General features: G+C 62.9%; 4 protein-coding genes across 7 annotated transcripts; 2 read left to right on the forward strand and 2 right to left on the reverse strand.

Moving 5' to 3' along the window:
• The first annotated feature begins 1,181 nt into the window (after positions 1–1,181).
• On the forward strand, positions 1,182–7,821 carry LOC129197037 (sushi, nidogen and EGF-like domain-containing protein 1). Of its 4 annotated transcripts, XM_054805004.1 has the most exons (6): positions 1,182–1,302; positions 1,960–2,069; positions 3,223–3,353; positions 4,019–4,306; positions 5,159–5,296; positions 7,407–7,821. In XM_054805004.1, the coding sequence occupies exons 2-6, from the start codon at positions 1,970–1,972 to the stop codon at positions 7,671–7,673; spliced, it is 924 nt and encodes a 307-aa protein (XP_054660979.1). In that variant the 5' UTR covers positions 1,182–1,302; positions 1,960–1,969; the 3' UTR covers positions 7,674–7,821. The 4 variants fall into 4 exon arrangements, with proteins under 4 accessions (XP_054660979.1, XP_054660982.1, XP_054660983.1 ...); XM_054805007.1 differs by lacking the exons at positions 1,182–1,302; positions 1,960–2,069 and adding an exon at positions 2,254–2,278 and having other exon boundaries at positions 3,221–3,353; XM_054805008.1 differs by lacking the exons at positions 1,182–1,302; positions 1,960–2,069 and adding an exon at positions 2,384–2,413.
• A 1,741-nt stretch (positions 7,822–9,562) lies between these two features.
• Positions 9,563–13,708, forward strand: LOC129197058 (FXYD domain-containing ion transport regulator 3-like). Its single transcript, XM_054805043.1, has 8 exons — positions 9,563–9,600; positions 10,323–10,379; positions 11,230–11,265; positions 12,146–12,169; positions 12,485–12,559; positions 12,822–12,852; positions 13,422–13,468; positions 13,550–13,708. The coding sequence occupies exons 2-8, from the start codon at positions 10,340–10,342 to the stop codon at positions 13,567–13,569; spliced, it is 273 nt and encodes a 90-aa protein (XP_054661018.1). The 5' UTR covers positions 9,563–9,600; positions 10,323–10,339; the 3' UTR covers positions 13,570–13,708.
• Positions 13,627–14,950, reverse strand: LOC129197057 (uncharacterized). Its single transcript, XM_054805041.1, has 2 exons — positions 13,978–14,950; positions 13,627–13,922 (listed from the first exon to the last, which is right to left on the reverse strand). The coding sequence occupies exons 1-2, from the start codon at positions 14,948–14,950 to the stop codon at positions 13,723–13,725; spliced, it is 1,173 nt and encodes a 390-aa protein (XP_054661016.1). The 3' UTR covers positions 13,627–13,722.
• Positions 13,627–23,957, reverse strand: LOC129196834 (leucine-rich repeat LGI family member 4-like; the record flags this gene model as incomplete). The annotated part of the gene is made up of 9 exons (XM_054804805.1): positions 13,627–15,934; positions 16,953–17,461; positions 18,200–18,364; positions 19,218–19,387; positions 19,918–19,989; positions 20,735–20,806; positions 21,358–21,429; positions 22,131–22,202; positions 23,785–23,957. Coding segments are annotated over 9 exons (1,608 nt in total), but the record flags the coding sequence as incomplete, so codon positions are not given.
• Between the last annotated feature and the right edge of the window lie 3,020 nt (positions 23,958–26,977).

A 26,977-nucleotide genomic window follows, 5' to 3' on the forward strand; every position in this document is an offset into this window, starting at 1 on the left:
CTCCCAGTTCACCCCAGTCTCCCCCAGTATGCCCCACAGTCCCTCCCAGTCCCTCCCAGTCTCCCCCAGTATCTCCCAGTTCACCCCAGTATGTCCCACTCACCCCAAATGTGTCTCCCAGTTCACCCCAGTCTGACTCCAGTATGACCCCCAGTCTCCCCCAGTGTCCCCAGTCCCTCCCAGTCTCCCCAGTTCCCCCCAGTATGTCCCACTCCCCCCAAATGTGTCTCCCAGTTCACCCCAGTCTCCCCCAGTGTCTCCCAGTTCACCCCAGTCTCCCCCAGTATGACCCCCAGTCTCCCCCAGTGTCTCCCAGTTCACCCCAGTGTCTCCCCCAGTCCACACCAGTCTCCCCCAGTATCCCCAGTCCCTCCCCCACCCTTTTCCCAATCCCTCCCAGTTTGTCCCAGTGCCTCCCAGTCCCCCCCAGTTCCCCCACGCAGTGCCCCCTCAGGACCTCCCAGTCCATCCCAGTCCATCCCAGTCCCCCCCCCCCCATGTCCCAGTCCGCTCCCCGGGACCTCCCAGTCCCCCCCACTTCCCCCCAGTCCCTCCCAGTCCATCCCAGTCCCCCCCCAGCAGGTTCCAGTCTCCCCCCCCATGTCCCAGTCCCCCCCAGTCCATCCCAGTCCCCCCCCAGTTCCCCCCATTCCATCCCAGTCCCCCCCCACCATGTCCCACTCTGCCCCCAGTCCCTCCCAGTCCCTCCCAGTCCCTCCGAGTTCATCCCAGTCCCCCCCAGTTCTCCCCCCAGTCCCTCCCAGTCCATACCAGTCCCCCCCCAGTTCCCCCCCAGTTCCCCCCCAGTCCCCCCCAGTCCCCTCCAGTTCCCCCCCCAGTCCATCCCAGTCCCTCCCAGTCCATCCCAGTCCATCCCAGTCCCATCCCAGTCCATCCCAGTCCCTCCCAGTCCATCCCAGTCCATCCCAGTCCCATCCCAGTCCCCCCCAGTCCCTCCCAGTCCATCCCAGTCCATCCCAGTCCCCCCCAGTTCCCCCCTCAGTTCCCCCCCAGTCCCCTCCAGTTCCCTCCCCAGTCCCCCCAACTCCCTCCCAGTTCCCCCCCCAGTCCCCCCCAGTCCCTCCCAGTCCCCCCCAGTCCATCCCAGTTCCCCCCAGTTCCCCTCCCAGTCCCCCCCACTCGTGCTGTGGGCAGAGGCGGAAGCGCCCGGGGCCCTGGGAGGTGCCACCCGTGTCCGTGTGTCCCCCCCCGCCCCCACTTGTGTCCCCCCCCCCCGTCCCCTCCCTGGGGATAAATCGGCTCCGGCCACACCGCGGGCACCCACGGGCGGCGGGGACATCGGTGAGTGGGGGGGCACGGGGGGGCACGGGGGGACACGGGGGGACATTGGTGAGTGGGGGGGCACAGGGGGACACGGGGGGACATCGGTGAGTGGGGGGGCACGGGGGGACACGGGGGGACGTCGTGAGTGGGGGGGCACGGAGGGACACGGAGGGACATTGGTGAGTGGGGGGAACACGGGGGGGCACGGGGACATTGGGGACATGGGGGGGCATGGGGGATGTGAGGGGGACACGGGGGGACACGGGATCATGGGGGACATGGGGGGACACGGGGGGATGGGGGGACATCGGTGAGTGGGGGGACACGGGGGACACGGGGAAACTGGGGACACGGGGGACATGGGGGGACATGGTGGGGCAGGGGGACAGGGACACCGGTGGGACGTGTGAGTGGGGACAAGGACACGCAGAGGACAGGGACACGCAGGGGATGCGTGTGTGGGGACAAGGACACAGAGGGAACATGTGTGTGGGGACAGGGACACCCGTGGGGACAAGGACACGGAGGGGACATGTGTGTGGGGACAGGGACACCCGTGGGGACAAGGACACGGAGGGGACACATGGGTGGGGACAGGGACACCGGTGGGGACATGTGTGGGGGGACAGGGCCACCCGTGGGGACCAGCCCCCCCCTGACCCCCCGCTCCCCCAGGCCTGGGCAGATGAAGGCTCCTCACCTCCTCCTCCTCCTCCTGCTGCTCCTCGGCCGCGTGGATGAGTGGGGACCCCTGGGGACACGGGGGGCACCCATGGGACCCCCGGGTGAGTAGGGACATGGGGGGCACCCATGGGACCCTTGGGTGAGTGGGGACATGGGGGACACCCATGGGACCCCTGGGGGAGTGGAGACACCGTGGGGACATGGGGGGCACCCATGGGACCCTCGGGTGAGTGATGACCCCTGGGGACACAGGGGGCACCCATGGGACCCTTGGGTGAGTGGGGACATGGGGGGCACCCATGGGACCCCCGCAGGAGTGGGGACATGGGGAGCACCCATGGGACCCTTGGGTGAGTGGGGACATGGGGACATGGGGGCCACCCATGGGACCTCTGGGGGAGTGGAGACACCGTGGGGACATGGGGGGCACCCATGGGACCCCCGGGTGAGTGAGGACCCCTGGGGACACAGGGGGCACCCATGGGACCGCCGGGTGAGTGGGGACTCCACAGGGACACGGGGGGCACCCATGGGACCCCCGGGTGAGTGGGGATGCCTGGGGACACAGGGGGCACCCATGGGACCCTTGGGTGAGTGGGGACATGGGGACATGGGGGCCACCCATGGGACCTCTGGGGGAGTGGAGACACCGTGGGGACACGGGGGGCACCCATGGGACCCCCGGGTGAGTGAGGACCCCTGGGGACACAGGGGGCACCCATGGGACCGCCGGGTGAGTGGGGACTCCACAGGGACACGGGGGGCACCCATGGGACCCCCGGGTGAGTGGGGATGCCTGGGGACACAGGGGGCACCCATGGGACCCTTGGGTGAGTGGGGACATGGGGGGCACCCATGGGACCCTGGGTGAGTGAGGACACCACGGGGACATGGGGGCCACCCATGGGACCTCTGGGGGAGTGGAGACACCGTGGGGACATGGGGGGCACCCATGGGACCCTCGGGTGAGTGGGGACACGGGGGGCACGCATGGGACCCCCGGGTGAGTGGGGACATGGGGGGCACCCATGGGACCCTCGGGTGAGTGAGGGGCTGCTGGGCCCATACTGGGAGGTTCCGAGGTGACATTGGGGTCCCAGTTCCATACTGGGAGGTTCTGAGGTGACACCAGGAGGTCCCAGTCCCACACCAGGAGATCCCTGACCCATACTGGGAGGTCCCAGACCCACGGCGTCGGGGTTCCCACTCCTTGCCATGGGTCACTGATGGGTGCCCCCCCCCCCCCCCCCCAAGGTGGGCTGCTCTACCCCTTTGGGCCAGATGTTGGGGACGAGGCCACCCCACATGAGGACGACGGGATGAGCCCCGAGATCTTCCTCTGGGAGATCTTCTCCTTCTACGGACAAGCCCACCGCTCCCTCTACGTGGGTCCTGGGCCCCATGGCGTGGGAGGGGCAGGAGGGTGCTATGGGTTGGGGACCCCAGGGTTGGGCACCACCATGGGTTGGGGGCCACCATGAGTTGGGTGACACTTTGGTTGGGACACCGTTGGGTTGGAGATTCCATAGGTGGAGATGCCGTGGCTGGGTGACACTCATGGGTTGGAGACATCATGGGTTGAGGACACCATGAGTTTGGGCCACCACGGTTGAAGACACCATGGGTTGGAGACACTATGGGTTGAGGAACCCTGGTTTGGGGGTCACCATGGGTTGGAGGCCACCATGGGTTGGGGGCCACCATGGGTTGGGGGTCACCATGGGTTGGGGCCACCACAGTTGGACACACCATAGCTGGGGCTCCACGGGTAGATGACACCATGGTTGAGGGGTCAAGATGTTTGGGGCCACCATGGTTTGGAGACATCATGGTTGGGAGCCACCATGGTTGAGGCCACCATGGTTGGGGGTTACCATGGTTGGGGTCACCATGATGGGAGATACCATGACTGGGATCACCACGGTTGAAGACACATCACTGCGGGGGGGGGGCCACCACGGTTGGTGCCACCATGGTTGAGGGCCACCATGGTTGAGGGCTACCACAGGTGCTGGCTGAGTCACCATGGGGTGATGGTTGTCTTCTACAGGTCAACAACAACGGAGTGGTGTCGTTTGGGATGGGGGTCCCCGAGTTCACCCCCGAACCCTTCCCGCTGCCGGGCCACCGGCCCTTTGTGGCCCCATACTGGGCCGACGTGGACACCAGACTGGGAGGAAATGTCTTCTACCGGCAGAGCCGGAAGCCGGAGCTACTGGCCCGCCTGGCCCGTGACCTGGCCGCCGCCGTGACCTACCCTGACCCAACTCCTCAGCCCACGTGGGCTTTCGTGGCCACCTGGGATCGTGTCTCCTTCTTCGGAGCTGCCTCTAACAAGGTGGGACGTTGGGGGACGGGAGGGTGGTCAACCGTCTTGACTTGCAAGTGTGGTGGCCTCCAATCATGGTGGGGACATGGGTATGGGGACATTGAGGGACGTGGGGACATGGGGATGGGCCACAAGGGCATGGGGACAGGGACACCCATGGGGACAGGGACACCCATGGGATGTGTGAGTAGGGACAGGGACACCCATGGGACGTGGGGGACAGAAGAGTGGTCAGCCATCTTGACCCCCAAGCATGGTGGCCATTGAGGCCACCATGGTTGGGGGTTAACATGGTTGGGGTCACCATGATGGGAGATACCATGACTGAGATCACCACGGTTGACGACACATCACTGCGGGGCGGGGGGGCCACCACGGTTGGTGCCACCATGGTTGAGGGCCACCACGGGTGCTGGCTGAGTCACCATGGGGTGATGGTTGTCTTCTACAGGTCAACAACAACGGAGTGGGGACATGGGTATGGGGACATTGAGGGACGTGGGGACATGGGGATGGGCCAAAAGGACATGGGGACAGGGACACCTGTGGGATGTGGGGGACGGGAGGGTGGTCAACCATCTTGACCTCCAAACATGGTGGCCTCCAATCGTGGTGGGGACATGGGTATGGGGACATTGAGGGATGTGGGGACATTGGGGATGGGCCACAAGGAGATGGGGACAAAGAGGGGTGGGTCACAGGGTCATGGGGGATGTGGGGAACATGGGGATGGTGAACGAGGAGGACATGGAGGTGTGGAGATGGTGGCCAGATTGTGGGGGACACGGGGCAACGATGGGGGTCTAGGTGACACGGTGACATGGTGACATGGTGATGTTCTACTGTCCGCCCCCCCCGTAGGTGAACACCTTCCAGGCTGTGCTGGCCACCGATGAGGTCACCTCCTACGTCATGCTCAACTATGGTGACATCCAATGGACCACGGGCATCGCCAACAACGGGGACGCCCACACTGGCCTTGGGGGTGTCCCGGCCCAGGTGGGTGACGGGGACATGGGGGGGACACCGAGGTGACACCCAAAAGGGATGTGGGTCACCCACCTTGGCGGGGGTGGAGGTCAGCGGATATGGGCTGGGATTAAGGAGATTTTGGGTGAAATTAAGGGATTTTGGGTGAAATTAGGGTCTGGAGCAGAATTAAGGAGATTTGGGGTGGGATTAGGAGAATTTGGGGCAGGATTAAGGGGGTTTGGGGTGGGATTAAGGGGATTTGGGGCAGGATTAAGGGATTTGGGGCAGGATTAAGAGGATTTGGGGTGGGATTAAGGGATTTTGGGTGAAATTAGGAGAATTTGGGGTGGGATTAAGGAGATGTGGGGTGAAATTAGGGGTTTAGAGCAGAATTAAGGGGATTTGGGCTGGGATTAAGAGGATTTGGAGTGGGATTAGGAGAATTTGGGGCAGGATTAAGGGGATTTGGGGCAGGTTTAAGGGGATTTTGGGGTGAAATTAAGGGATTTGGGGTGAAATTAGGGGTTTGGAGCAGAATGAAGGGAATTTGGAGGGGGATTAAGGGGATTCAAGGTGAAATTAGGGGTTTGGAGCAGAATTAAGGGGATTTGAGGTGGGATTAAGGGGATTTGGGGTGGAATTAGGAGAATTTGGGGTTGTATTAAAGGGATTTGGGGCAGAATTAAGGGGATTTGGGCAGAGTTGAGGGGGTATGGGGTGAAATTAAGGGCATCTGGGGTGAAATTAGGGAATTTGGGCAGAATTAAGAGGATGTGGGTGGAATTAAGGGGATTTGAGGTGGAATTAAGGGATTTGGGGTGGAATTAGGAGGATTGGACAGACGTAAGGGGATTGGGGTGGAATTAAGGGGATTTTGGGTGGGATTAAGGGAACTGCAGCAGAATTAAGGGGATTAGGGCAGAATTAAGGATTTGGGGGTGGAATTATAGGGGATTTCAGGTGGGATTAAGGGGATTCGGGGTGAAATTAGGAGGTTGGGCAGAATTAAGGGGATTTGAGTAGGAATTAAGGGGATTTAGGGTAGAATTAAGATTTGGGGTGGGATTAAGGAGATTTGGGGTGGAATTAAGGGGATTTGGGGCAGAATTAAGGGAATTGGGGTGGAATTAAGGTAATTTGGGGTGAAAATAAGGGGATTTGGGGGGAACTACGGGGTTTGGGGAGGAATTAAGGGAATCTGGCCATAGTTAAGGTTATTTTAGACAGAATTAAGGGGATCTGGGGCAGAATTAAGGGAATTTGGGGCAGGATTAAGGGGATTAGGGTGGGATTAAGAGGATTTTGGGTGGAATAAAAAGGATTTGGGGTGGAATTAAGAGGATTAGGGCAGAGTTAAGGGGAATTGGGGTGGAATTAAGGGGATTTTGGGTGGAATTAAGAGAATTTGGAGTGGAATTATGAGGTTTGAGCAGTGTTAAGGGGATTGGGATGGAATTAAAAGGATTTGAGGTGCAATTAAGAGGATTTAGGGCAGGATTAAGGGGGTTTGGGGTGGAATTAATGGGATTGGGGCAGAATTAAGGGGATTTGGGGTGGGATTAAGGGGTTTGAATGGGAATTAAGGGGATTGGGGCAGAATTAAGGGGATTTGAGGTGGAGTTAATGGGATTTAAGGTGAGATTAAAGGGATTTTGGGTGGAATTAAGGGGATTTAGCATGGAATTAAGGGAATTGGGGCAGAATTAAGGGAATTGGGGCAGAATTAAGGGGATTTGGGGTGAAATTAAGGCGATGTGGGGTGGAATTAAGGGGATTTTGGGTGGAACTAAGGGGATTTTGGGTGGAATTAAGAGGATTTGGGGTGGAATTAAGGGGATTTGGGGTGGAATTAGGGGGATTTGGTCAGAATTGAGGTTATTTTAGACAGAATCAGGGGGATTTGGGGCGGAATTAGGGGGAATTTGGGCAGAATTAAGGGGAATTTGGGCAGAGTTACAGTTATTTTAGACAAAATTCAAGGGATTTGGGGCAGAATTAAGGGGATTTGGGCACAACCACAGCCCCTCACACCCCGACAGCTCCCGGTGGTGTCGTCCCCCCCGCCGCGGTGTCCCCGTCCCACCCGTCACCCACCCCGTGCGCGTGTGTGTGTGTGCGTGCGTGTGTGTGTCGCCAGGCCGGGTTCAACAGCGGGGACGACGTTCACTACTACAACATCCCGGGTTCCCGCTCGCCGGAGGTGTTGCGCATCAGCCGTAGAAGTAACGTGGGGGTACCGGGGCGGTGGATTTTCCGCGTGGACGAGTTCACCGCCACCGAGGGACCCCCGGTTTTTACGGAGAACACCCCCACCCCATCGCTCACCCCCAGCATCCCGACGACAACACCCGACCAACGCAGGACCACCAAGGAGAGGGTGTACATCTGCGGGGGGAGGGAGTGACACGGATGCCGGGGTTCTTTTTTTTGGGGGGGGGGGACACGACAACAGTCGGACGCCTGGGTCCCCTAACACTGGCTCCCCCCTCCCCGCCCCGCCACCACGGAGGACACGTTACCATGGAAACATCAATAAAAGAGTCACCGAGCAGCGCGGGTGTGAGCGCGCGTGTTGGTACACACGCGTGTGGGCAACGACGCGCGCGTCACGGGTGTCCCCATCCCCGCCTGTTCCCGTGAAAGGGGGGGTGTGGAATTCTCGCCATGGGGTGACACCGCCTGATGCTGATGCCACCGCGGGCCCAGCACCAACACGCGGAGCCGTGTACACACGCGCGCACACACACACACACAACCGATGCGTGCCGGGACACCCAGCACCGACTGACACGCACGCACGGTGACACAGAGCTTGCCGTCGCACCGCCACGCTGCGCTACACTCGGATAACTCCCACCACTGTACCGCGTGACACCGGGACAACACCCGGCTCACACGCCAGCGTGACATATATACAGCCGGCTAACATCCACTCACTTCCTACACCCGGTTAACACCCGGCTAGCACGCTCCTACACCGGGCTACACTGGGAGAACACCTGGCTCACACACCACCGTGCCATGCTACACTCGGTTAACACCCGGCTCACGCACCACTGTGCCACGCTACACATGGTTAACACCTGGCTGATGCACCATCGTGCCATGTTACACCCGGATAACACCTGGCTCACGCCACCACGCCACGCTACACCCGGTTAACACCCGGTTCACGCATCATCATGCCACGCTACACCTGGTTAACAACCGGCTCACGCCACCACACTACGCTACACGCAGTTAACACCCGGTTCATGCACCATCGTGCCATACTACACCCAGTTAACACCCAGCTCACGCACCGCCGTGCCACGCTACACCCAGTTAACACCCGGTTCACACACCGTCATGCCACGCTACACCCAGTTAACACCCAGCTCGCGCACCGCCATGCCACCACACCACGCTACAGCCGGTTAACACCCAGCTCACGCACCACCGTGCCACGCTACACCCGGTTAACACCCGGTTCATGCACCACCGTGCCATACTACACCCGGTTAACAGCCGGCTCACGCACCGCCATGCCACCACGCCACGCTACACCCGGTTCACAGCCGGCCGGCGCGCTGACACACCCCTACGTCGCATTCCACCCCCGCGCAACACCCGGCTCACGCACCGCTACACCCGGCAAACGCCTGACCCTTGCACCGCCGCGCCGCCACGTCAGACTACGCCCGGTGAACAGCCGCTTCGCCCGTCCGCTCGCCGCGTTACAGCCGGACAACACCCGGATAACGCGCTGCTGGGCTGGGCTCCAACCGGTTGACGCCCAGCACCCGCCTACAGCCGGTGGCACCCAACAGCTGCACCAGAACAACTCGGGGGGGGGGGGGGGGGGGTGGGGGTGGGGGTGTGCGGTGTCACCCGGGTGGGTGGGTGGGTGGGGGGTGTAGCGGGGGTGCCAACAGTCGGACGCGGGGGTCCCCTCGCTGTCAGTCGGTCAGGAATGTGTCACCGTCACCCCTCTCACTTAGAGGCATCCGGGTGTCCCCGGCGTCACCCAGCGGGGGGGGGGGTTCAATGGGACCTTTGTGGGGGGGAGGGGGGGGTGAAAGCCGGGGTCAAGGTCAAGGCGGCCGGGTGGGGGAGGGGAGAACAAGGCGCTATTGAATTGGGGGGGGGGGAGGGGAGGGGTTACAGCCCCCATGGAGCACTGGGGGGAGGGGAGGGGGCGTGTCCTGGCAGCTGTGGCTCCTCCCCCAACCCCACTGTGACCCCGCCCCCCTCAGGTGTGGCCACGCCCCCTCCCAGGTGTGGGGTCTGGCTCCTCCCCCCCCCCCCCGCCTTCCCAAAATTCCTGGTTTGCCCGTTGCTGGTGTGGGACGGTGAGTGGGGGCACCCACGGGTGGGGGGTCCCGTGGGTGGGGGGGGGGGTGGGCACTTGGACGGAGGACCCGGACATCCGCGTTGTGACACCCCACCCAAAAGGCACCCAGGGGTCCGGCCCCCCCCCCACCCACGAGGGACCCTCGTGTGTGTCCGTGTCCCCCCCACCCACCCAAAAGACACCCAAGATGGGATCCCCCCCCACCCAAAAAGCACCCAGGGGTGCAGGATGTGCCCCCCCCCCCGCACCCAAAGCACCCAAGATGGGACCACCCCACCCACCCAAAAGGCACCCAGGGGTTCAGGATGTGCCCCCCCCCCCCCCATAAAGCACCCAAGACGGGACCCCCCCCCCACTCATCCGCCCCGTGCCCCCCCCCCCCATAGGTCACCCTCGTGCTCCCCCCACCCAAAAAGCACCCAGGGGTCCACCCCCCACCCACCCAAAAGGCACCCAGACACCCACGATGTGCCCCCCCCCCAAAAGCACCCAGGGGTCCACCCCCCCACACCCAAAAGGCACCCTCGTGCCCCCCCCCTCCCATGAGGCACCCAAGGGTGCAGGATGTGCCCCCCCCCCCCCGAGGCACCCGCCCCACGCAGGAATCCGCGTGACTCACCCGCCCCTCCCCCACCCGGCCGGCTGAGAGCGTGGGGGGAGGAGCGGGCACCCCAACCCCCACCCAACACCCCCCTCCCAACACCCCCCTCCCATCCGCAGGGGTCAAAGGTCACAGGATGGTGCGGGGCAGCCTGGGGGTCCTGGTGCTGCTGGGAGGTATTGGGAGGGACTGGGAGCAACTGGGAGGGAGTGGGGGGGGGACTGGGAGCAACTGGGAGGGACTGGGACGGACTGGGAGCAACTGGGAGGGAAAGTGGGGGGGACTGGGAGGGACTGGGAGCAACTGGGAGGGACTGGGGGGGTACTGGGGGGGACTGGGAGCAACTGGGAGGGAAACTGGGTGGGACTAGGGGGGGACTGGGAGGGACTGGGGGGACTGGGAGCAACTGGGAGGGACTGGGGGGGGACTGGGAGGGAAACTGGGTGGGACTGGGGGGGACTGGGAGGGACTGGGAGCACATGGGAGGGACTGGGGGGGTACTGGGGGGGACTGGGAGCAACTGGGAGGGAAACTGGGTGGGACTAGGGGGGGACTGAGAGGTACTGGAAGCAACTGGGAGGGACTGGGAGGAAACTGGGAGCAACTGGGAGGGACTGGGAGGTAGTGGGGTGGTACGGGGGGGGACTGGGAGGGATTGGGGAGGAAACTGGGAGCAACTGGGAGGGACTGGGAGGTAGTGGGGTGGTACGGGGGGGGACTGGGAGGGATTGGGGAGGGGACTGGGAGCAACTGGGGGGGGACTGGGAGGGTACTGGGAGCAACTGGGAGGTACTGTGGTGGTACTGTGGGGGAAACTGGGTGGGACTGGGAGCAAATGGGAGGGACTGGGGGGGAACTGGGGGTAACTGGGGGAAACTGGGGGGAGCTGGTGGGGAACTGGGAGGGAACTGGGGAGGGACTGGTGAAACTGGGGGGAATTGGAGGGAACTGGGGGAGGACTGGGAGGGAACTGGGAGGCACTGGGACCATTGACCCTCCCAAACTGGTTTTTGTCCCCCCCCCCAGTTTTTTACCCAGTGAGAGGGAACCCCCTCCCCCCTGGTGAGTGACTGGGCCAAACTGGGCCAAACTGGGAGGAGGGGAGGGGCTGTACTGGGAGTGGGGGGGGCCATACTGGGAATGGGGGGCTATACTGGGAGTGGGGGTCATACAGGGGGGTTCATACTGGGAGCAGGGGGGGTCATACTGGGAGCGGGGGGGTTCATACTGGGAGTGTGGGGCCATGTGGGGGGGTCATACTGGGAATGAGGGGGTTATACTGGGAATGGGGGTCATACAGGGGGGTCATACTGGGAATGGGGGGGTTCATACTGGGAGTGGGGGGGCTATACTGGGAGTGGGGGTTATACAGGGGATTTATACTGGGAATGGGAGGTTCATACTGGGAATGGGGGGTTCATACTGGGAGTGGGGGGGGCTATACTGGGAGTGGGGGTCATACAGGGTTGGTTCATACTGGGAATGGGGGGGTTCATACTGGGAATGGGGGGGGCTATACTGGGAGTGGGGGTCATACAGGGTTGGTTCATACTGGGAATGGGGGGGTTCATACTGGGAATGGGGGGGGCTATACTGGGAGTGGGGGTTATATGGGGGGGTTATACTGGGAGTGTGGGTGGGTCATACTGGGAAGGGGGGAAGGTCATACTGGGAGTGAGGGTCATATTGGGGGGGTCATACTGGGAATGGGGGGGTTCATACTGGGAGTGGGGTGGTTCATACTGGGAATGGGGGGGCTATACTGGGAGTGGGGGTTATACAGGGGTGGTTCGTACTGGGATGGGGGGGTTCATACTGGGAATGGGGGGGTCATACTGGGAATGGGGGGCTATACTGGGAGTGGGTGGTTCATACTGGGAATGGGGGGGTTCATACTGGTGTCCCCAAGGGGACCCTCTGACCCCTCCCCTTCCCCCCCCAGATGCCACCAGTCCCTTCCAGTATGGTGAGGGGGGGCACTGGGGGGCCCCAAAAAGGGGGTGACGGGGGTCCCCAAGGGGGGGGAGAGGGGGGTCCCCAAAAAGGGGGTGACGGGGGGGTCCCCAAGGGGGGGGAGAGGGGGGTCCCCAAAAATGGGGTGATGGGGGGGGTCCCCAAGGGGGGGGAGAGGGGGGTCCCCAAAAAGGGGGATGGCGGGGGGTCCCAAGGGGGATGGGAAGGGGGGTCCCCAGGGGGGTGACGGGGGGTCCCCAAGGTGTGGGGGGGTGACAGGGGGGTCCCCCCATTGCGTGTGTGTGTGTGTGTGTGTGTGTGTCCCCAGACTGGCACCGCCTGCGCGTGGCGGGGCTGGTGGTGGCCGCCGTCCTCTGCGTCATCGGCGTCATCGTCCTGCTCAGTGAGTGTCACCGGGGCGTCACCTGGGGGGGTCCCCGTGTCACCTGGGGGGGGTCCCCGTGCATCACCTGGGGGGGTGTCCCCATGTGTCACTGGGGGTGTCCCCATGTGTCACTTTGGGGGGATCTTTGTGTCACCTGGGGGGGGTCACTGTGTCACTGGGGTGGTCCCCAGGGAGTCCCCTGGTGTGATGTCACCTGGGGGGGTGTGACATATGTGTGTGTGTGTGTCCCCCACCCGTCACCTCTCGTGTCCCTTCCCAGGTGGGAAGTGCAAGTGCCGGAGCAAAGCCAGGTGGGACATGGGGGACGTTGGGGACACGGGGGGACATTGGGGACATGGAGAACGTTGGGGACATTGGGGGACATGGGAGGACATTGGGGTCATGGAGGACGTTGGGGACACAGGAGGACATTGAGGACGTGGAGGACGTGGAGGATGTTGGGGACATGGGAGGACGTTGGGGACATTGGGGACATGGGGGGACACAGGGGGACATTGGGGACATGGGGGGACAGGGGGTCATGGAGGATGTTGAGGACATCGGGGGCATGGAGGACATGGGAGGACATTGGGGACATGGGGGATGTTGGGGACACAGGAGGACATTGGGGACATGGGGGACATTGGGGACATGAAGGATGTTGAGGACGTTGGAGACATGGGAGGACGTTGGGGACATTGGGGACATGGGGGACACAGAGGGACATTGGGGACATGGGAGGACATGGGGGTCATGGAGGATGTTGGGGACATCGGGGGCATGGAGGACATGGGAGGACATTGGGGACATGGTGGGACATGGGGACATGGTGGCACACGGGGACATCGAGTTGTCACAACCCCCCTGACCCCTCCCGCAGCCGCCGTTGTCCCCCCCCTCCGGAGACGTCCCACCTGGTTGTCCCCGGTGAGTCCCCTCCTTGTCACCCCCAGGGGACACCGGTTTCCCCCCCCCCCCCATGTCCCCTGACCCCACCACTCTCTGCAGGACCCACCGGCACATGCTGAGGTGTCCCCAAGTGTCCCCAAGCCCGGGGGTGGCCCCCAAGGACACGGAGAGACGGGGAGGAGGAGCAGGTTTATTTTGGGGTGAAATCTCCCCCAAAAAAGCCAAGAAAAGGGGAAATTAATAAAAAAAAAGTTAAAAAAAAGGAAATTTGGTTATTTCAGGGGGAACGTCCCCTGCGGTGGCATCAGGGAGGACGAGGAGGGGACAGAGGGACAAGGGGGGCAGTGGTGGCACTGGGGATGAGTTGGGTGGGTGGTGGCACCTGGAGGGGACAGGGTGGCGTGGGGCGGATGGTGGCCTTGGGGACGTCGGGTTGATGGTGGCACCAGGAGGTGGCAGGGTGACACACGGACAATGGTGACGTTGGGATGATGGTGGCACCAGGAGGTGGCAGGGTGACACAGGGCCAATGGTGACATTGGGTTGATTGGTGGCCTTGGGGATGTCAGGTTGATGGTGACACCAGGAGGTGACAGGGTGACATGTGGATGATGGTGACATTGGGTTGATGGTGGCACCAGGAGGTGACAGGGTGACATGTGGACAATGGTGACGGGTTGATGGTGGCCTTGGGGACATCAGGTAGATGGTGGCACCAGGAGGTGGCAGGGTGACACATGGACAATGGTGACATTGGGTTGATGGTGGCACCAGGAGGTGGCAGGGTGACACATGGACAATGGTGACGTTAGGATGATGGTGGCACCAGGAGGTGGCAGGGTGACACAGGGCCAATGGTGACATTGGGTTGATGGTGGCCTTGGGGATGTCAGGTTGATGGTGACACCAGGAGGTGACAGGGTGACATGTGGATGATAGTGACATTGGGTTGATGGCAGTCTTGGGGACATCAGGTAGATGGTGGCACCAGGAGGTGGCAGGGTGACACGGGGCCAATGGTGACGTTGGGTTGATGGTGGCAGCAGGAGGTGACAGGGTGACACATGGACAATGGTGACATTGGGTTGACAGCAGCTTTGGGGACATCGGGTAGATGGTGGCAGCGGGAGGTGGCAGGGTGACACGTGGACAATGGTGGCATTGGGTTGATGGCAGTCTTGGGGACATCAGGTAGATGGTGGCACCAGGAGGTGGCAGGGTGACACAGGGCCAATGGTGACGTTGAGTTGATGGTGGACTTGGGGCCATCGGGTAGATGGTGGCAGCAGGAGGTGACAAGGTGACACTGGGCCAACGGTGGCATTGTGGACGGGGGTGGCATGGAGCAAATGGTGACACTGGGGACAATGTTGGGTGGACGGGGACCCCAGGAGGGGATAAGGTGACACCCGCATGTCCACAGTGACATGGTGGCCACTGTCCCCGCATCCCTCTGGTGCCCAGGTCCATGGTGGCCCTCAGGTACGGAGGTGCCCACATCCGTGGGGACACAGTGACCGTGGGATGTCCCCATGTCCTTCATGTCACCTCCTCATGGTGAGGTGACATGACGGTTGATGTCCCCGTGTCCCTCAGGTGCCACGTCTGTGGCGATGTGATGGCTGATGGCCGTGTCCCTCAGGTGTCCCTGGTTGATGTCCCCATGTCCCAAGTGCCCAGGTCCACGATGAAGTGACAGTTGACGTCCCCCAGATCCATGCTGACATGGCGTCCCCATGTCCTTCGAGCACCCAGGTCCACAATGACGTGGCGGTTGACGTCCCTGTGTTCCTCAGACCCACGGTGACATCACGACTGGTGTCCCCATGCCCTTCAGGGACACAGGTTCACGTTGACGGGACCTCTCCACGTCCCTCAGGTGCCCACGTCCATGGTGACCTACCACTTGATGTCTCCATGTTCTCCGGGTCCCCGTGTCCCTCAGGCACCCAGGTCCATAGTGACGTGATGGCCGATGTCCCCACGTCCCTCAGGTGCCCAGCTCCAGGACAACGTGACCTTTGATGTCCCCGTGTCCCTCAAGTGCCCAGATCCATAATGGCAGATGTCCCCATGTCCTTCAGGCACTCACCTCTCTGCTGTGACTTTTGACGTCCCCAACTCCATGACGACGTCCAGCTTGATGTCCCTCGGCCACCACAACGTGACGCTCGCCATCCTTCAAGCTCCCAAGTCCACGGTGACGTGCCGGTAGATCTGGGTGGCTCCCTTGAAGCTGGAGGCCACCAAAAAATGACGGTGACCCAAGGAGAGAGGGGTGAAGGCACGTGGCGTGGGGGTCAACAGCTCCTGGGTGGGCTCCAGGTGACCACCAGGACCAAGGCGGTAGACGCGGCTTGGGGCATAGTCATTGCCCAGGATGACGTAGCGTTGTCCGGCCAACGCCAATGGTTGGAAGACCATCGAGCCCCGTGCTGGCACCTGCTGCACCTCTCGGAACATGGAACCCTCCCAGCGCATCACCTGGACACAGAGAACCATGGGAAGGGTTGGTGTGGGTGGTGGGCAGCAGAAGAAGGCAAAGGTTGGGTGGTGGCCACCGTGGGGAAGTTGGGTGGTGGGCATCTCAGAAAGGTTTGGTTGGGCTGTGGTCATCGTGGGAAGGGTTGGGTTGGGTGGTGAGCATCTCAGAAAGGTTTGGTTGGGCTGTGGTCATCATGGGAAGGGTTGGGTTGGGTTGGGTGGTGGGCATTAGGGGAAGGGCTGCATAAGGCCAAGAGCATCATGGGAAGGGTTCATATGGGCATGGTAAACAAGTGATGAAGATGGACCCCATGGACATATGAACTCCATGGACATGTGGTGGTGATGGACCTCCATGGACCCATGACCCTGGTGGCCTTCCATGGACACATGATGGTGATGGACCCAAATGGACATGTGATGGTGATGGACCCCAATGGACCCATGACCCTGGTGGCCCCCCATGAACACATGATGGTGATAGACCCCCCACGGACTCATGACCCTGGTGGTCCCCCATGAACACATGATGGCGATAGACCCCAATGGACATGTGACGGTGATGGACCCCTATGGACACATGATGGTGATGGACCCCAATGGACCCATGACCCTGGTGGCCCCCCATGAACACATGATGGTGATAGACCCCAATGGACATGTGATGGTGATGGACCCCCATGAACACATGATGGTGATGGACCCCAATGGACACATGATGGTGATAGACCCCCACGGACTCATGACCCTGGTGGTCCCCCATGAACACATGATGGCGATAGACCCCAATGGACATGTGACGGTGATGGACCCCCATGGACACATGATGGTGATGGACCCCAATGGACCCATGACCCTGGTGGCCCCCCATGAACACATGATGGTGATAGACCCTCACGGACATGAGATGGTGATAGACCCCCCACCCTGATGGCCCCCTGTGGACCTCCGATGCTGGTGGCCCCCCATGAACACATGACAGTTCTAGATGTCCCCCCGCCTCCAGCCCCACCCTCACCTTGGCGTCCCCCAGGAAGCGGGTCAAGCAGAGGAAGACGTGTCCTCGCAAGCGGAAGTGTTTCGCCGCGTAGACATCCGGCACGTGGGGGATGTCCGTGTGGGGCGCGAAGGCCGCCCCACTCCACCGGTAGACCAAGGGTCTCCGCGTGCCGCTGCAGACCACCAAAGCCGGTCGTCCTCCAAGCTCCAGGAACTCCAGGTGGGTGTCACGGTGCCACGGCCGTAGGGCTTGGTGGGGGTAGAAGCCCCGTCCACCCCACCGGAAGAGGGTGCTGGTGCCACCTTTGGAGCTATCGGCCACCCCAAGGTACCAGTGACCTCCAAGACGGGCGCTGGCCACCGCGTGGGGACGTCTCAACCGACCGCTCCCCAACGCTTGCAACCGGACGAAACGGCTACCGGGGCCACCAGCCCGACGCCAGACGGCCGAGCCACCACTGAGTTGGGCCACCACCACCACCAACGCCCCTCCCAGCTGCAGGGGGTGACAGGCCACCGGTGACGAGCCTGTAGGGACAAGGACATGGGTGATGGTAGGAAGGGGGGGTGGTGGAGATGACCCGAGGGGACAAGGCGATGGAGACAACTCTACGGGGACATCAAGGATGTTGGGGTGATGGGGACAACTCTGGGGACATCAGGGACGTTGGGGTGATGGTGATGACACCATGGGGACACTGGGGAGGGGGTGGTGGCCATGATCCTATGGGGACATCAGGGAGATCTTCATGGGGTGTTACCATGGGTTTTGGTGTCCCCAGGGCATATTTGAGGACCTCCAGGACATTTTTGAGGTTCCTCAGACCATTTTTGGCATCCTCCAGGTCATTTTTTAGAGTGTCAGCATAGGTTTTGGGGTCCACCAGAGCATTTTTGGTGTCTTTATGTCATCTTTGAGGTCCCTCAGACCATTTTTGAGGTTCCTTGGACTATTTCTGAGGTTCCTCAGACCATTTTTGAGGTCACTCAGACCATTATTGAGATCCCTCAGACCATTTTTGGACCCCTTCCTGACTATTTTTGAAGTCCCTCCAGATCTCTTGGGGATTCCTCTTTAGCAGGGTGAGTTTTGAGGTTCCTCAGACCATTTTTGAGATCCCTCAGACCATTTTTGAGGTTCCTCAGACCATTTTTGAGACCCCTCGGACCATTTTTGGACCCCTTCCTGACTATTTTTGAAGTCCCTCCAGATCTTTTTGGGATTCCTCTTTATCAGGGTGGGGTTTTTGGGGTGTCGGGACTCACCATTGATGATGGTGGGGGCTCGAAAACGCCCGGCCAACTGGTCCCACTCCAGGAGAGCGCAGGCACCAGCGAAGGGCTGGGCAAGGGCCACCCCTGGGTGCCCCCCCAGGGCGAAGGGTTCGGCCGCCAGTGAGGAGAAGGGCAGCGACTGGAAGGGTCTCAGCTCTGCGGGGACCCCCCCACCCCTCCGTCAGCTCTTGGGGTGCCACCCTGACAACCCCACTGCACACCCCCTCCCCAACCCCTTCTCCATCGTCCCACCCTGGGGAGAGGATGAAGGTGACCAGGATGGGGGGATCTGGGATTGGGGGGACCCCAAGTGATTGGGATGGGGGGACCCCAGGTGACCGGGATGGGGGGATCTGGGATTGGGGGGACCCCGAGTGATTGGGATGGGGGGACCCCAGGTTTCTGGGACGGGGCGACCCCAGAAGACCGGGACTGGGGGGAGCCCAGGGATCCAGGATTGGGGGGACCCCAGAGGTGTGGGAATGGGGGACCCCAGGGATCCAGGATTGGGGGGACCCCAGGTGACTGGGATTGGGGGATCCAGGGATCCAACATTGGGGAACCCCAGGGGTGCAGGAATGGGGGACCCCAGGGATCCAGGATTGGGGGAACCCCAGGGGTGCAGGACTGGGGGGCTCCCAGGGGTGTGGGATTGGGGGACCCCAGGATCTGGGATTGGGGGGGCCCCAGGGATCCAGGATTGGGGGGACCCCTGTGGCGCAGGATTGGGGGGGTCCCTGTGGTGCAGGATTGGGGGCTCCCAGGGGTGCAGGACTGGGGGGTCCCCAGGAATCCAGGACTGGGGGGTCCGTGGGGGTGCAGGATTGGGGGGGGGGTCCCCAGGGATCCAGGACTGGGGGGTCCCCAGGGATCCAGGATTGGGGGGTCCCCAGGGGCGCAGGATTGGGGGGGTCCCCAGGAGCGCAGGATTGGGGGGTCCCCAGGGGTGCAGGACTGGGGGGTCCCCAGGGGCGCAGGATTGGGGGGTCCCTGGGGGTGCGGGCCGTACCAGAGACGAGGCAGTGGAAGTCCCGGGGTTGGAGCTGGGCCAGGGGGGTGCCCTGCCGGTGGGGGGGACCCCGGCAGCGCCCCGATTCGGCGGGGGGGGTGGCGCTGCCCAACCAGGCCACCAGCCAGCGCAGGCGACAGTCGCACTGGAAGGGGTTCCCCCGCAGGTCCCTGCCCCCCCCCCCGCGTCAGTCTGACCCCCGGGACCCCCCATGTCCCCAGTGTCCCCCCCATGTCCCCTGGGACCCCCCAGGAGCCCCCAGTGTCCCCCCATGTCCCCAATGTCCCCCCATGTCCCCCAGGACCCCCCATGTCCCCAAAATCCCCCCCATGTCCCCAATGTCCCCCCATGTCCCCCAGGACCCCCCATGTCCCCAGTGTCCCCCTCATGTCCCCCAGGACCCCTGGGACCCCCCATGTCCCCAGTGTCCCCCCCATATCCCCCCAGTGTCCCTCTCCAGTCCCTCCCAGTACATCCCAGTGCCTCTCAGTAAAGCCCCACACCCACGCTGGTGTCACTCAACATCCCCCCCATGTCCCCCCGTGTCCCCACATCCCATGTCCCCCCATGTCCCCACGTCCCCTATCCGTCCCCATGTCCCCATGTCCCCCCCGTCCCCGTGCCCCCCCCCTGTCCCCACATCCCGTGCCCCCCGTTCCGTGTCCCCCCATCCCATGTGGCCTCCCCCCGTGTCACCCACAGCTGGGTCAGGGTCTCCAGCCCCTGGAAGAGGCCCCGGGGCAGCGTCTCCAGGCGGTTGTTGGCCAGGCTCCTGCGGGGACATTGGGGGGGACATGGTGGGACATGGGGGGGACATGGCGGGGGACATGGAGACATGGGGACATGGGGGGACATGGGGACATGGTGGGACATGGTGGATGTGGGGACATGGTGGGACATGGGGGACATGGGCACATGGTGGGACATGGTGGACGTGGGGACATGATGGGACATGGGGACATGGAGACATGGGGGGACATGGGGACATGGGGGGACATGGGGACATGGAGACATGATGGGACATGGTGGGACATGGGGACATGAGGGGGACATGGGGACATGGAGGGACATGGGGACATGGAGACATGATGGGACATGGTGGGACATGGTGGGACATGGGGACATGAGGGGGACATGGGGACACGGTGGGACATGGTGGGACATGGGGACACCCAAGGACAGGGGAGGACCATCCCAGGGTGTCCCCAGTGTCCCCAGGGACATCTCCAACTCGTCCCCAGCATCCCCAATGTGTCCCCAGGGTGTCCCCAAGGGCATCCCCCGTGTCCCCCCATGTCCCCCCATGTCCCCGTGTCCCCCCATGTCCCCGTGTCCCCCGTGTCCCCCCGTGTCCCCCGTGTCCCCATGTCCCTATGTGTCCCCATGTCCCCATGTCCACGTGTCCCCCGTGTCCCCCCATGTCCCCCCATGTCCCCCCGTGTCCCCCCGTGTCCCCATGTCCCCCATGTCCCTGTGTCCCCCCGTGTCCCCCCGTGTCCCCGTGTCCCCGTGCTCACAGGTAGAGCAGCCCCCGCAGTCCCCGCAGCGCGGTGGGGGCGATGGTCCCCACGTCGTTGTCCTCGATGAACCTGGGGACACCGGCACCGCTGACACCCCACTGCCCCAGTACGGACCAGTACGGACCAGTACAGACCAGTCCCCAGAACCCCCTACTGCCCCCAGTACCTCCCAGTACAGCCCAGTCCCTCCCAGTGCCTCCCCAGTACCTCCCAGTCCCACCTCAGTGCCTCCCAGTCCCACCCCAGTGCCCCCCCAGTACCTCCCAGTCCTTCACAGTCCCTCCCAGTGCCCCCCCAGTCCCTCCCAGTGTCCTCCCAGTGCCTCCCAGTGCCCCCACTCCCCTCCCAGTCCTTCCCAGTGTCCCCCCAGTACCTCCCAGTCCCTCCCAGTGACTATCCAGTCCCCTCCCAGTGCCCCCCAGTGCCTCCCAGTCCCTCCCAGTGTCCCCCCAGTGCCCTCCCAGTCCTTCCCAGTGCCCTCCCAGTACATCCCAGTCCTTCCCAGTGCCCTCCCAGTCCCCTCCCAGTCCTTCCCAGTGCCCCCCAGTGCCTCCCAGTCCCTCCCAGTGTCCCCCCAGTTCCCTCCCAGTCCTTCCCAGTGCCCTCCCAGTCCCACTCACAGGTACTCCAGCAGCACCAGCCCAGTGAAGGCCCCATCCCCGATGGTTCCCAGACGCCCAGCAGTGACCAACCTGTGGGGACACCTCACTGCCACCCCTGGGGACACCCTGGGGACACCCCAGAGACTCTCGGGGGACTTTGGGGACACGTCAGGGACCTTGGGGACATCCTGGGGACCTTGGGGACATCTTGTGAGGGACCTTGGGGATATCTTGGAGACCTTAGGGACACCTCAGGGACCTTGGAGACACCATGAAGGACCATGGGGACTTCATGGGGACATCTTGGAGACCTTGGGGACATCTTGTGAGGGACCTTGGGGACATCCTGAGGACCTTGGGGACATCCTGGGGACCTTGGGGACACCATGAGGGACCCTGGGGACACTTCAGGGACCTTGGAGACATCTTGGGGACATCTTGGAGACCTTGGGGATGTGTTGGGGACACCATGGGGACCTCAAGAACATGCTGAGGACAAGTTGGGGACAATGTAGAGACCTTGGGGACGTGTTGGGGACACCATAGGGACCTTGGGGACATCATGGGGACTTCAAGAACATGCTGGGGACACGTTGGGGACAATGTAGAGACCTTGGGGACGTGCTGGGGACACCATGGGGACCTTGGGGACACCATGGGGACCTCAAGAACATGCTGGGGACACGTTGGGGACAACATGGAGACCTTGGGGACGTGTTGGGGATGGCATGGGGATTTGGGGACACCATGGGGACCTTGGGGACACCATGGGGACACGTCGGGGACCTTACAGCAGCTGCAGGGCCGGGGTGTCGCGGAAGCTGCCCTCGCCCAGGACGTCGATGTGCCACCGCACCAGGGACCTGCAGAAACGGGGCTAAACTGGACCAAACTGGGCCAAACTGGGAGGGGAAAGGTGTCAAACTGGGCTAAACTGGGCCAAATCAGTCCCGAACTGGGCTAAACTGGGAGAAAGTAGGACCGAACTGGGCTAAACTGGGATGCGCTGGTCCTGAACTGCGCTAAACTGGGCTAAACCAGGGGTAAACTGGGCCAAACCAGTCCTGAACTGGGCTAAACTGGGAGAAACGAGGACTAAACTGGGATAAACCAGTCCTGAATTGGGCTAAACTAGGACTGAACTGGGATAAACCAGGACTAAACTGGTCTAAACCGGGATATATCAGGACTAAACTAGGCCAAACCAGTTCTGAACTGGGCTAAACTAGGACTAAACTGGGATAAACCAGGACTAAACTGAGCCAAACCAGTCCTGAGCTGGGCTAAACTGGGAGAAACGAGGACTAAACTGGGCTAAACTGGGCTAAACCAGTCCTGAACTGGGCTAAACTAGGACTAAACCAGGAGTAAACTGGGCTAAACCAGGACTAAGCTGCACCAAACCAATCCTGAGCTGGGCTAAACTGGGCTAAACCAGGGCTAAACTGGGCTAAACCAGTCCCGAACTGGGCTAAACCAGGACTAAACCCGGCTAAACCAGGACTAAACTGTGCCAAACCAGTCCTGAACTGGGCTAAACTGGGCTACGCAAGGGCTAAACTGGTCTAAACTGGTCTAAACCAGACCTAAATTGGGCTAAACCAGACCTAAATTGGGCTAAACCAGGACTAAACTGGGCTAAACCAGGATTAAACTGGGCTAAACTGGGCCAACCCGCCCCCCCCCCCAGTCCCCTCGCGTGCAGGGGGCGGGGCTTCCTGCCATGACGTCAGGGGGTGCCCACGGGGAGGGGCGGGGCCTCGGAGGGGGCGGAGTCCCAGGGGGGCCCCATTAGGGGGGTTCAAGGAGGGGTCCCCAAAAATGGGGGGGGCAGGGGGGGGATCCCGTGGGGGGTCCCCAAAAATGGGGTGGAGGGGGGCAGGGGGTCCCCAAAAGGGGGGGGTCCCCAAAAAGGGGGTGCGGGGGGGTACCTGGAGGGGTCTCATAGGGGGGTCCCCAAAAGGAGGGTCCCCAAAAGAGGGGTTCGGGGGGGGGTTGTTTCTCATGGAGGGGTCCCGGGGGGGTCCCAAAAGGGGGGTTCGGGGAGGGGGTGTCTCATGGGGGGGTGTCAAAAGGGGGGGGGGTCCCTTAGAAGGGGTTTGGGGGGGGAATCCCATGGGGGGGGTCCCCAAAAGGGGGTTCGGGGGGGGTCCCAGAAGGGGGGGGTCCCATGGGGGGGGGGGCCCAAAGGGAATGGGGGGGGTCTCAAAAAGGGGGTTCGGGTGGGGGTTCCGGGGGGTCCCACGGGGGGATCCCGAGTGGGGGGGAGGGGGGGGGGTCCCATGGGGCGGGGGGAGTCCCCAAAAGGGGGTTCGGGGGGGGGGGGGGGAGAGAGGGAATCCCATAAGGGGGGGGGGGTCCCAAGGGTGGCGGAGGGGGAGGTTTAGGAAAGTGGGGTGCCCCCCCCCCCCAAGGAAAAGGGGGGTGTGTGGGGGGGTCACTCACAGCGTGGCCAGGCGGGGGGGCAGCCCCCGGGGCAGCCCAGCCCCCCCCCGGCAGATCGCGCTCTCCCGGTCACATTCGCACCCCCCAGAACAATCGGGGGCCCCCCCCCCCCCGGGGTGACCCCAATCCCCCTCCACCCCCCCCAAAAATGATCCCCCCCGGCCCCCCCTTACCCGTCAGTAACAAGAGAACAAAGAGCAGCGGGGGGGCCCCGCGACACCCCCAAGTCCCCATGGACACCCCCCCCCAAAAAAATACACCCCCCCAAAAATTAACCCCCCCGACACCCCTAAATCCCCCCCCCCGAATCTGGCCCCCCCCTTAAAACTCCCCCCCTTTTAAACCTGCCCCCTCCAAACCTCCCCCCCCTTAAAAAACCCTGACCCCCCCCAAAAAATCTGACCCCCCCAAAAAAATCTGCCCCCCCCCCAAAAAACCCCCTCACCCCCCCAAAGTGCCCCCCCCAAATCTCCCCCCCAAAACCCGCCCCCCCCAACCTCTACCCCCCCAAACCTGCCTCCCCCCTAGAGCCCCCCCCCCCCAAAATCTGGGGGAGCCCCCCCCCAAAAAAAAACCCCTCAGCGCCCCCCCGCACCCTCCCCCCCGCCCCCCCTTTTCGGCTCCGGTCTCGATCGCGGCGCTGCCGATCGTGGCGTAATGGGGGGGGGGGGGTGGGGTGGGCGTGGCCTCGAGACCACGCCTACTTGTGGCGAGGCCACGCCCCCTTCTCGTCTGGCCACGCCCCCCGGCCCCGCCCCCCCGGGACAATGGGGCCGCTGTTGGGGCCTGGCACGAGGCCAAGGGAGGGACAATGGGGCATTGTCTGGGGGGGGGGGAACTGGGAGGGACTGGGAGGGATTGGGGGGGTTGGTGGGGGGACTGGGAGGTACTGGGGGGGGATACTGGGGGGGGGACTGGGGGGGATTGGGGGGGACTGGGAAGGTACTGGGAGGCAATGGGAGGCACTGGGAGGGATAGTGGTGGGATTGGGGGGTTACTGGGAGGTACTGAGGGGGATACTGGGGGGTACTGGGAGGGATTGGGAGGTTACTGGGGGGTACTAGGAGGCACTGGGAGGGATAGTGGGGGGACTGGGGGGTTACTGGGAGGTACTGAGGTGGATACTGGGGGGTACTGGGAGGTATTGGGAGGTTACGGGGGGTACTGGGAGGCACTGGGAGGGATAGTGGGGGGACTGGGAGGGACTGGGGGGGACTGGAAAGGTACTGGGGGGAGTACTGGGAGTTACTGGAGGGAACTGGGAGGGACTGGGAGGTTACTGGGGGGTCCTGGGAGGCACTGGGGGGATAGTGGGGGGACTGGGGGTTACTGGGAGGTACTGGGGGGTACTGGGAGGGATTGGGAGGTTACTGGGGGGTACTGGGAGGGATTGGGGAGGTTAGTGGGGGGACTGGGAGGGACTGGGAGGGATAGTGGAGGGACTGGGAGGGACTGGGGGGGACTGGAAAGGTACTGGGGGGGTACTGGGAGTTACTGGAGGGCACTGGGAGGGACTGGGAGGTTACTGGGGGGTCCTGGGAGGCACTGGGGGGATAGTGGGGGGACTGGGAGGGACTGGGGGGACTGGAAAGGTACTGGGGGGGTACTGGGAGTTACTGGAGGGCACTGGGAGGGACTGGGAGGTTACTGGGGTTACTGGGAGGACACTGGGGGGATAGTGGGGGGACTGGGAGGGACTGGGGGGACTGGAAAGGTACTGGGAGTTACTGGAGGGCACTGGGAGGGACTGGGAGGTACTGGGAAGCACTGGGGGGATAGTGGGGGGACTGGGGGGTTACTGGGGAGGTATTGGGGGGTTACTGGGAGGTATTGGGAGGTTACTGGGGGTTACTGGGAGGCACTGGGGGGATAGTGGGGGGACTGGGGGGTTACTGGGAGGTACTGAGGGGGATACTGGGAGGGATTGGGAGGTTACGGGGGGGTACTGGGAGGGATTGGGAGGTTACTGGGGGGTACTGGGAGGCACGGGGAGGGATAGTGGGGGGACTGGGAGGGACTGGGGGGGACTGGAAAGGTACTGGGGGGGGTACTGGGAGTTACTGGAGGGCACTGGGAGGGACTGGGAGGTTACTGGGGGGTCCTGGGAGGCACTGGGGGGATAGTGGGGGGACTGGGGGTTACTGGGAGGTACTGAGGGGGATACTGGGGGGGTACTGGGAAGGATTGGGAGGTTACTGGGGGGTACTGGGAGGGACTGGGGAGGTTAGTGGGGGGACTGGGAGACACTGGGAGGGATAGTGGAGGGACTGGGAGGGACTGGGGGGGACTGGAAAGGTACTGGGAGGGGTACTGGGAGTTACTGGAGGGCACTGGGAGGGACTGGGAGGTTACTGGGGGGTCCTGGGAGGCACTGGGGGGATAGTGGGGGGACTGGGGGTTACTGGGAGGTACTGAGGGGGATACTGGGGGGTACTGGGAGGGATTGGGAGGTTACTGGGGTGCACTGGGAGGGACTGGGGGTTACTGGGAGGTACTGGGGAGGTTAGTGGGGGGACTGGGAGGGACTGGGGGGTACTGGAAAAGTACTGGGGGGTTACTGGGAGGTACTGGGTGGTTACTGGGGGTCTGGGGGGACTGGGAGGTACTGGGGCGGTTACTGGGAGGGACTGGGGGGGATACTGGGCGTTACCGGAGGGGTACTGGGGGGTAGTGGGGGGTTATTGGGGGGACTGGGGGGCACTGAGGGGGTTACTGGAGGTACTGGAGGGGGTTACTGGGGGAATTACTGGGAGGTACTGGGGGGGTACTGGGAGTTACTGGTGGTACTGGTGTGATACTGGGGGGCGCTGGGAGGGTCACTGGGAGGTACTGGGAGTAACCGGGGGGTTACTGGGAGGTACTGGGAGTTCCTGGGGGGTTTACTGGTATTTACTGGGTGGGGTTACTGGTATTTACTGGGGGGCTGAGGGTTACTGGGAGTTACTGGGGGTGTTACTGGTATTTACTGGGGGAGGGGCCCCAGCCGTCCTGGCGCCGCCACGTGCCGCCCCGCTGACGTCACGGCGTTAAAAATAACCCCGGGGGGGGGGGAGGGGGAGGGGAGTGGGGGAGGGGAGGGGAGTGGGGGGGGCACCCTGAGCCCGGGGGGAGGGGGGGGCACCCAGTCGTCACCCAGTAGCCCGGGGAGACAGGTACTGGGAGGTACTGGGAGGTACTGGGGGGGGGGGGGGAG

The sequence above is a fragment of the Grus americana genome, chromosome 27 (assembly GCF_028858705.1).
Source record: "Grus americana isolate bGruAme1 chromosome 27, bGruAme1.mat, whole genome shotgun sequence".
NCBI classification, from domain to species: domain Eukaryota; kingdom Metazoa; phylum Chordata; class Aves; order Gruiformes; family Gruidae; genus Grus; species Grus americana.

Coding starts and splice junctions, on each gene's coding strand:
- LOC129197058 (XM_054805043.1), top strand. CDS start 10,340: ATGGTGCGGGGCAGCCTGGGGGTCCTGGTGCTGCTGGGAG. Junction 10,380..11,229: donor GGTCCTGGTGCTGCTGGGAG/GTATTGGGAGGG, acceptor CCCCCCCCCCAG/TTTTTTACCCAGTGAGAGGG. Junction 11,266..12,145: donor AGGGAACCCCCTCCCCCCTG/GTGAGTGACTGG, acceptor TTCCCCCCCCAG/ATGCCACCAGTCCCTTCCAG.
- LOC129197057 (XM_054805041.1), bottom strand. CDS start 14,950: ATGTGGGCACCTCCGTACCTGAGGGCCACCATGGACCTGGGCACCAGA. Junction 13,923..13,977: donor TCAACCCAATGTCACCATTG/GCCCTGTGTCAC, acceptor ACGTCACCATTG/TCCGTGTGTCACCCTGCCAC.
- LOC129197037 (XM_054805004.1), top strand. CDS start 1,970: ATGAAGGCTCCTCACCTCCTCCTCCTCCTCCTGCTGCTCCTCGGCCGC. Junction 3,354..4,018: donor AAGCCCACCGCTCCCTCTAC/GTGGGTCCTGGG, acceptor TGTCTTCTACAG/GTCAACAACAACGGAGTGGT. Junction 4,307..5,158: donor TCGGAGCTGCCTCTAACAAG/GTGGGACGTTGG, acceptor CCCCCCCCGTAG/GTGAACACCTTCCAGGCTGT.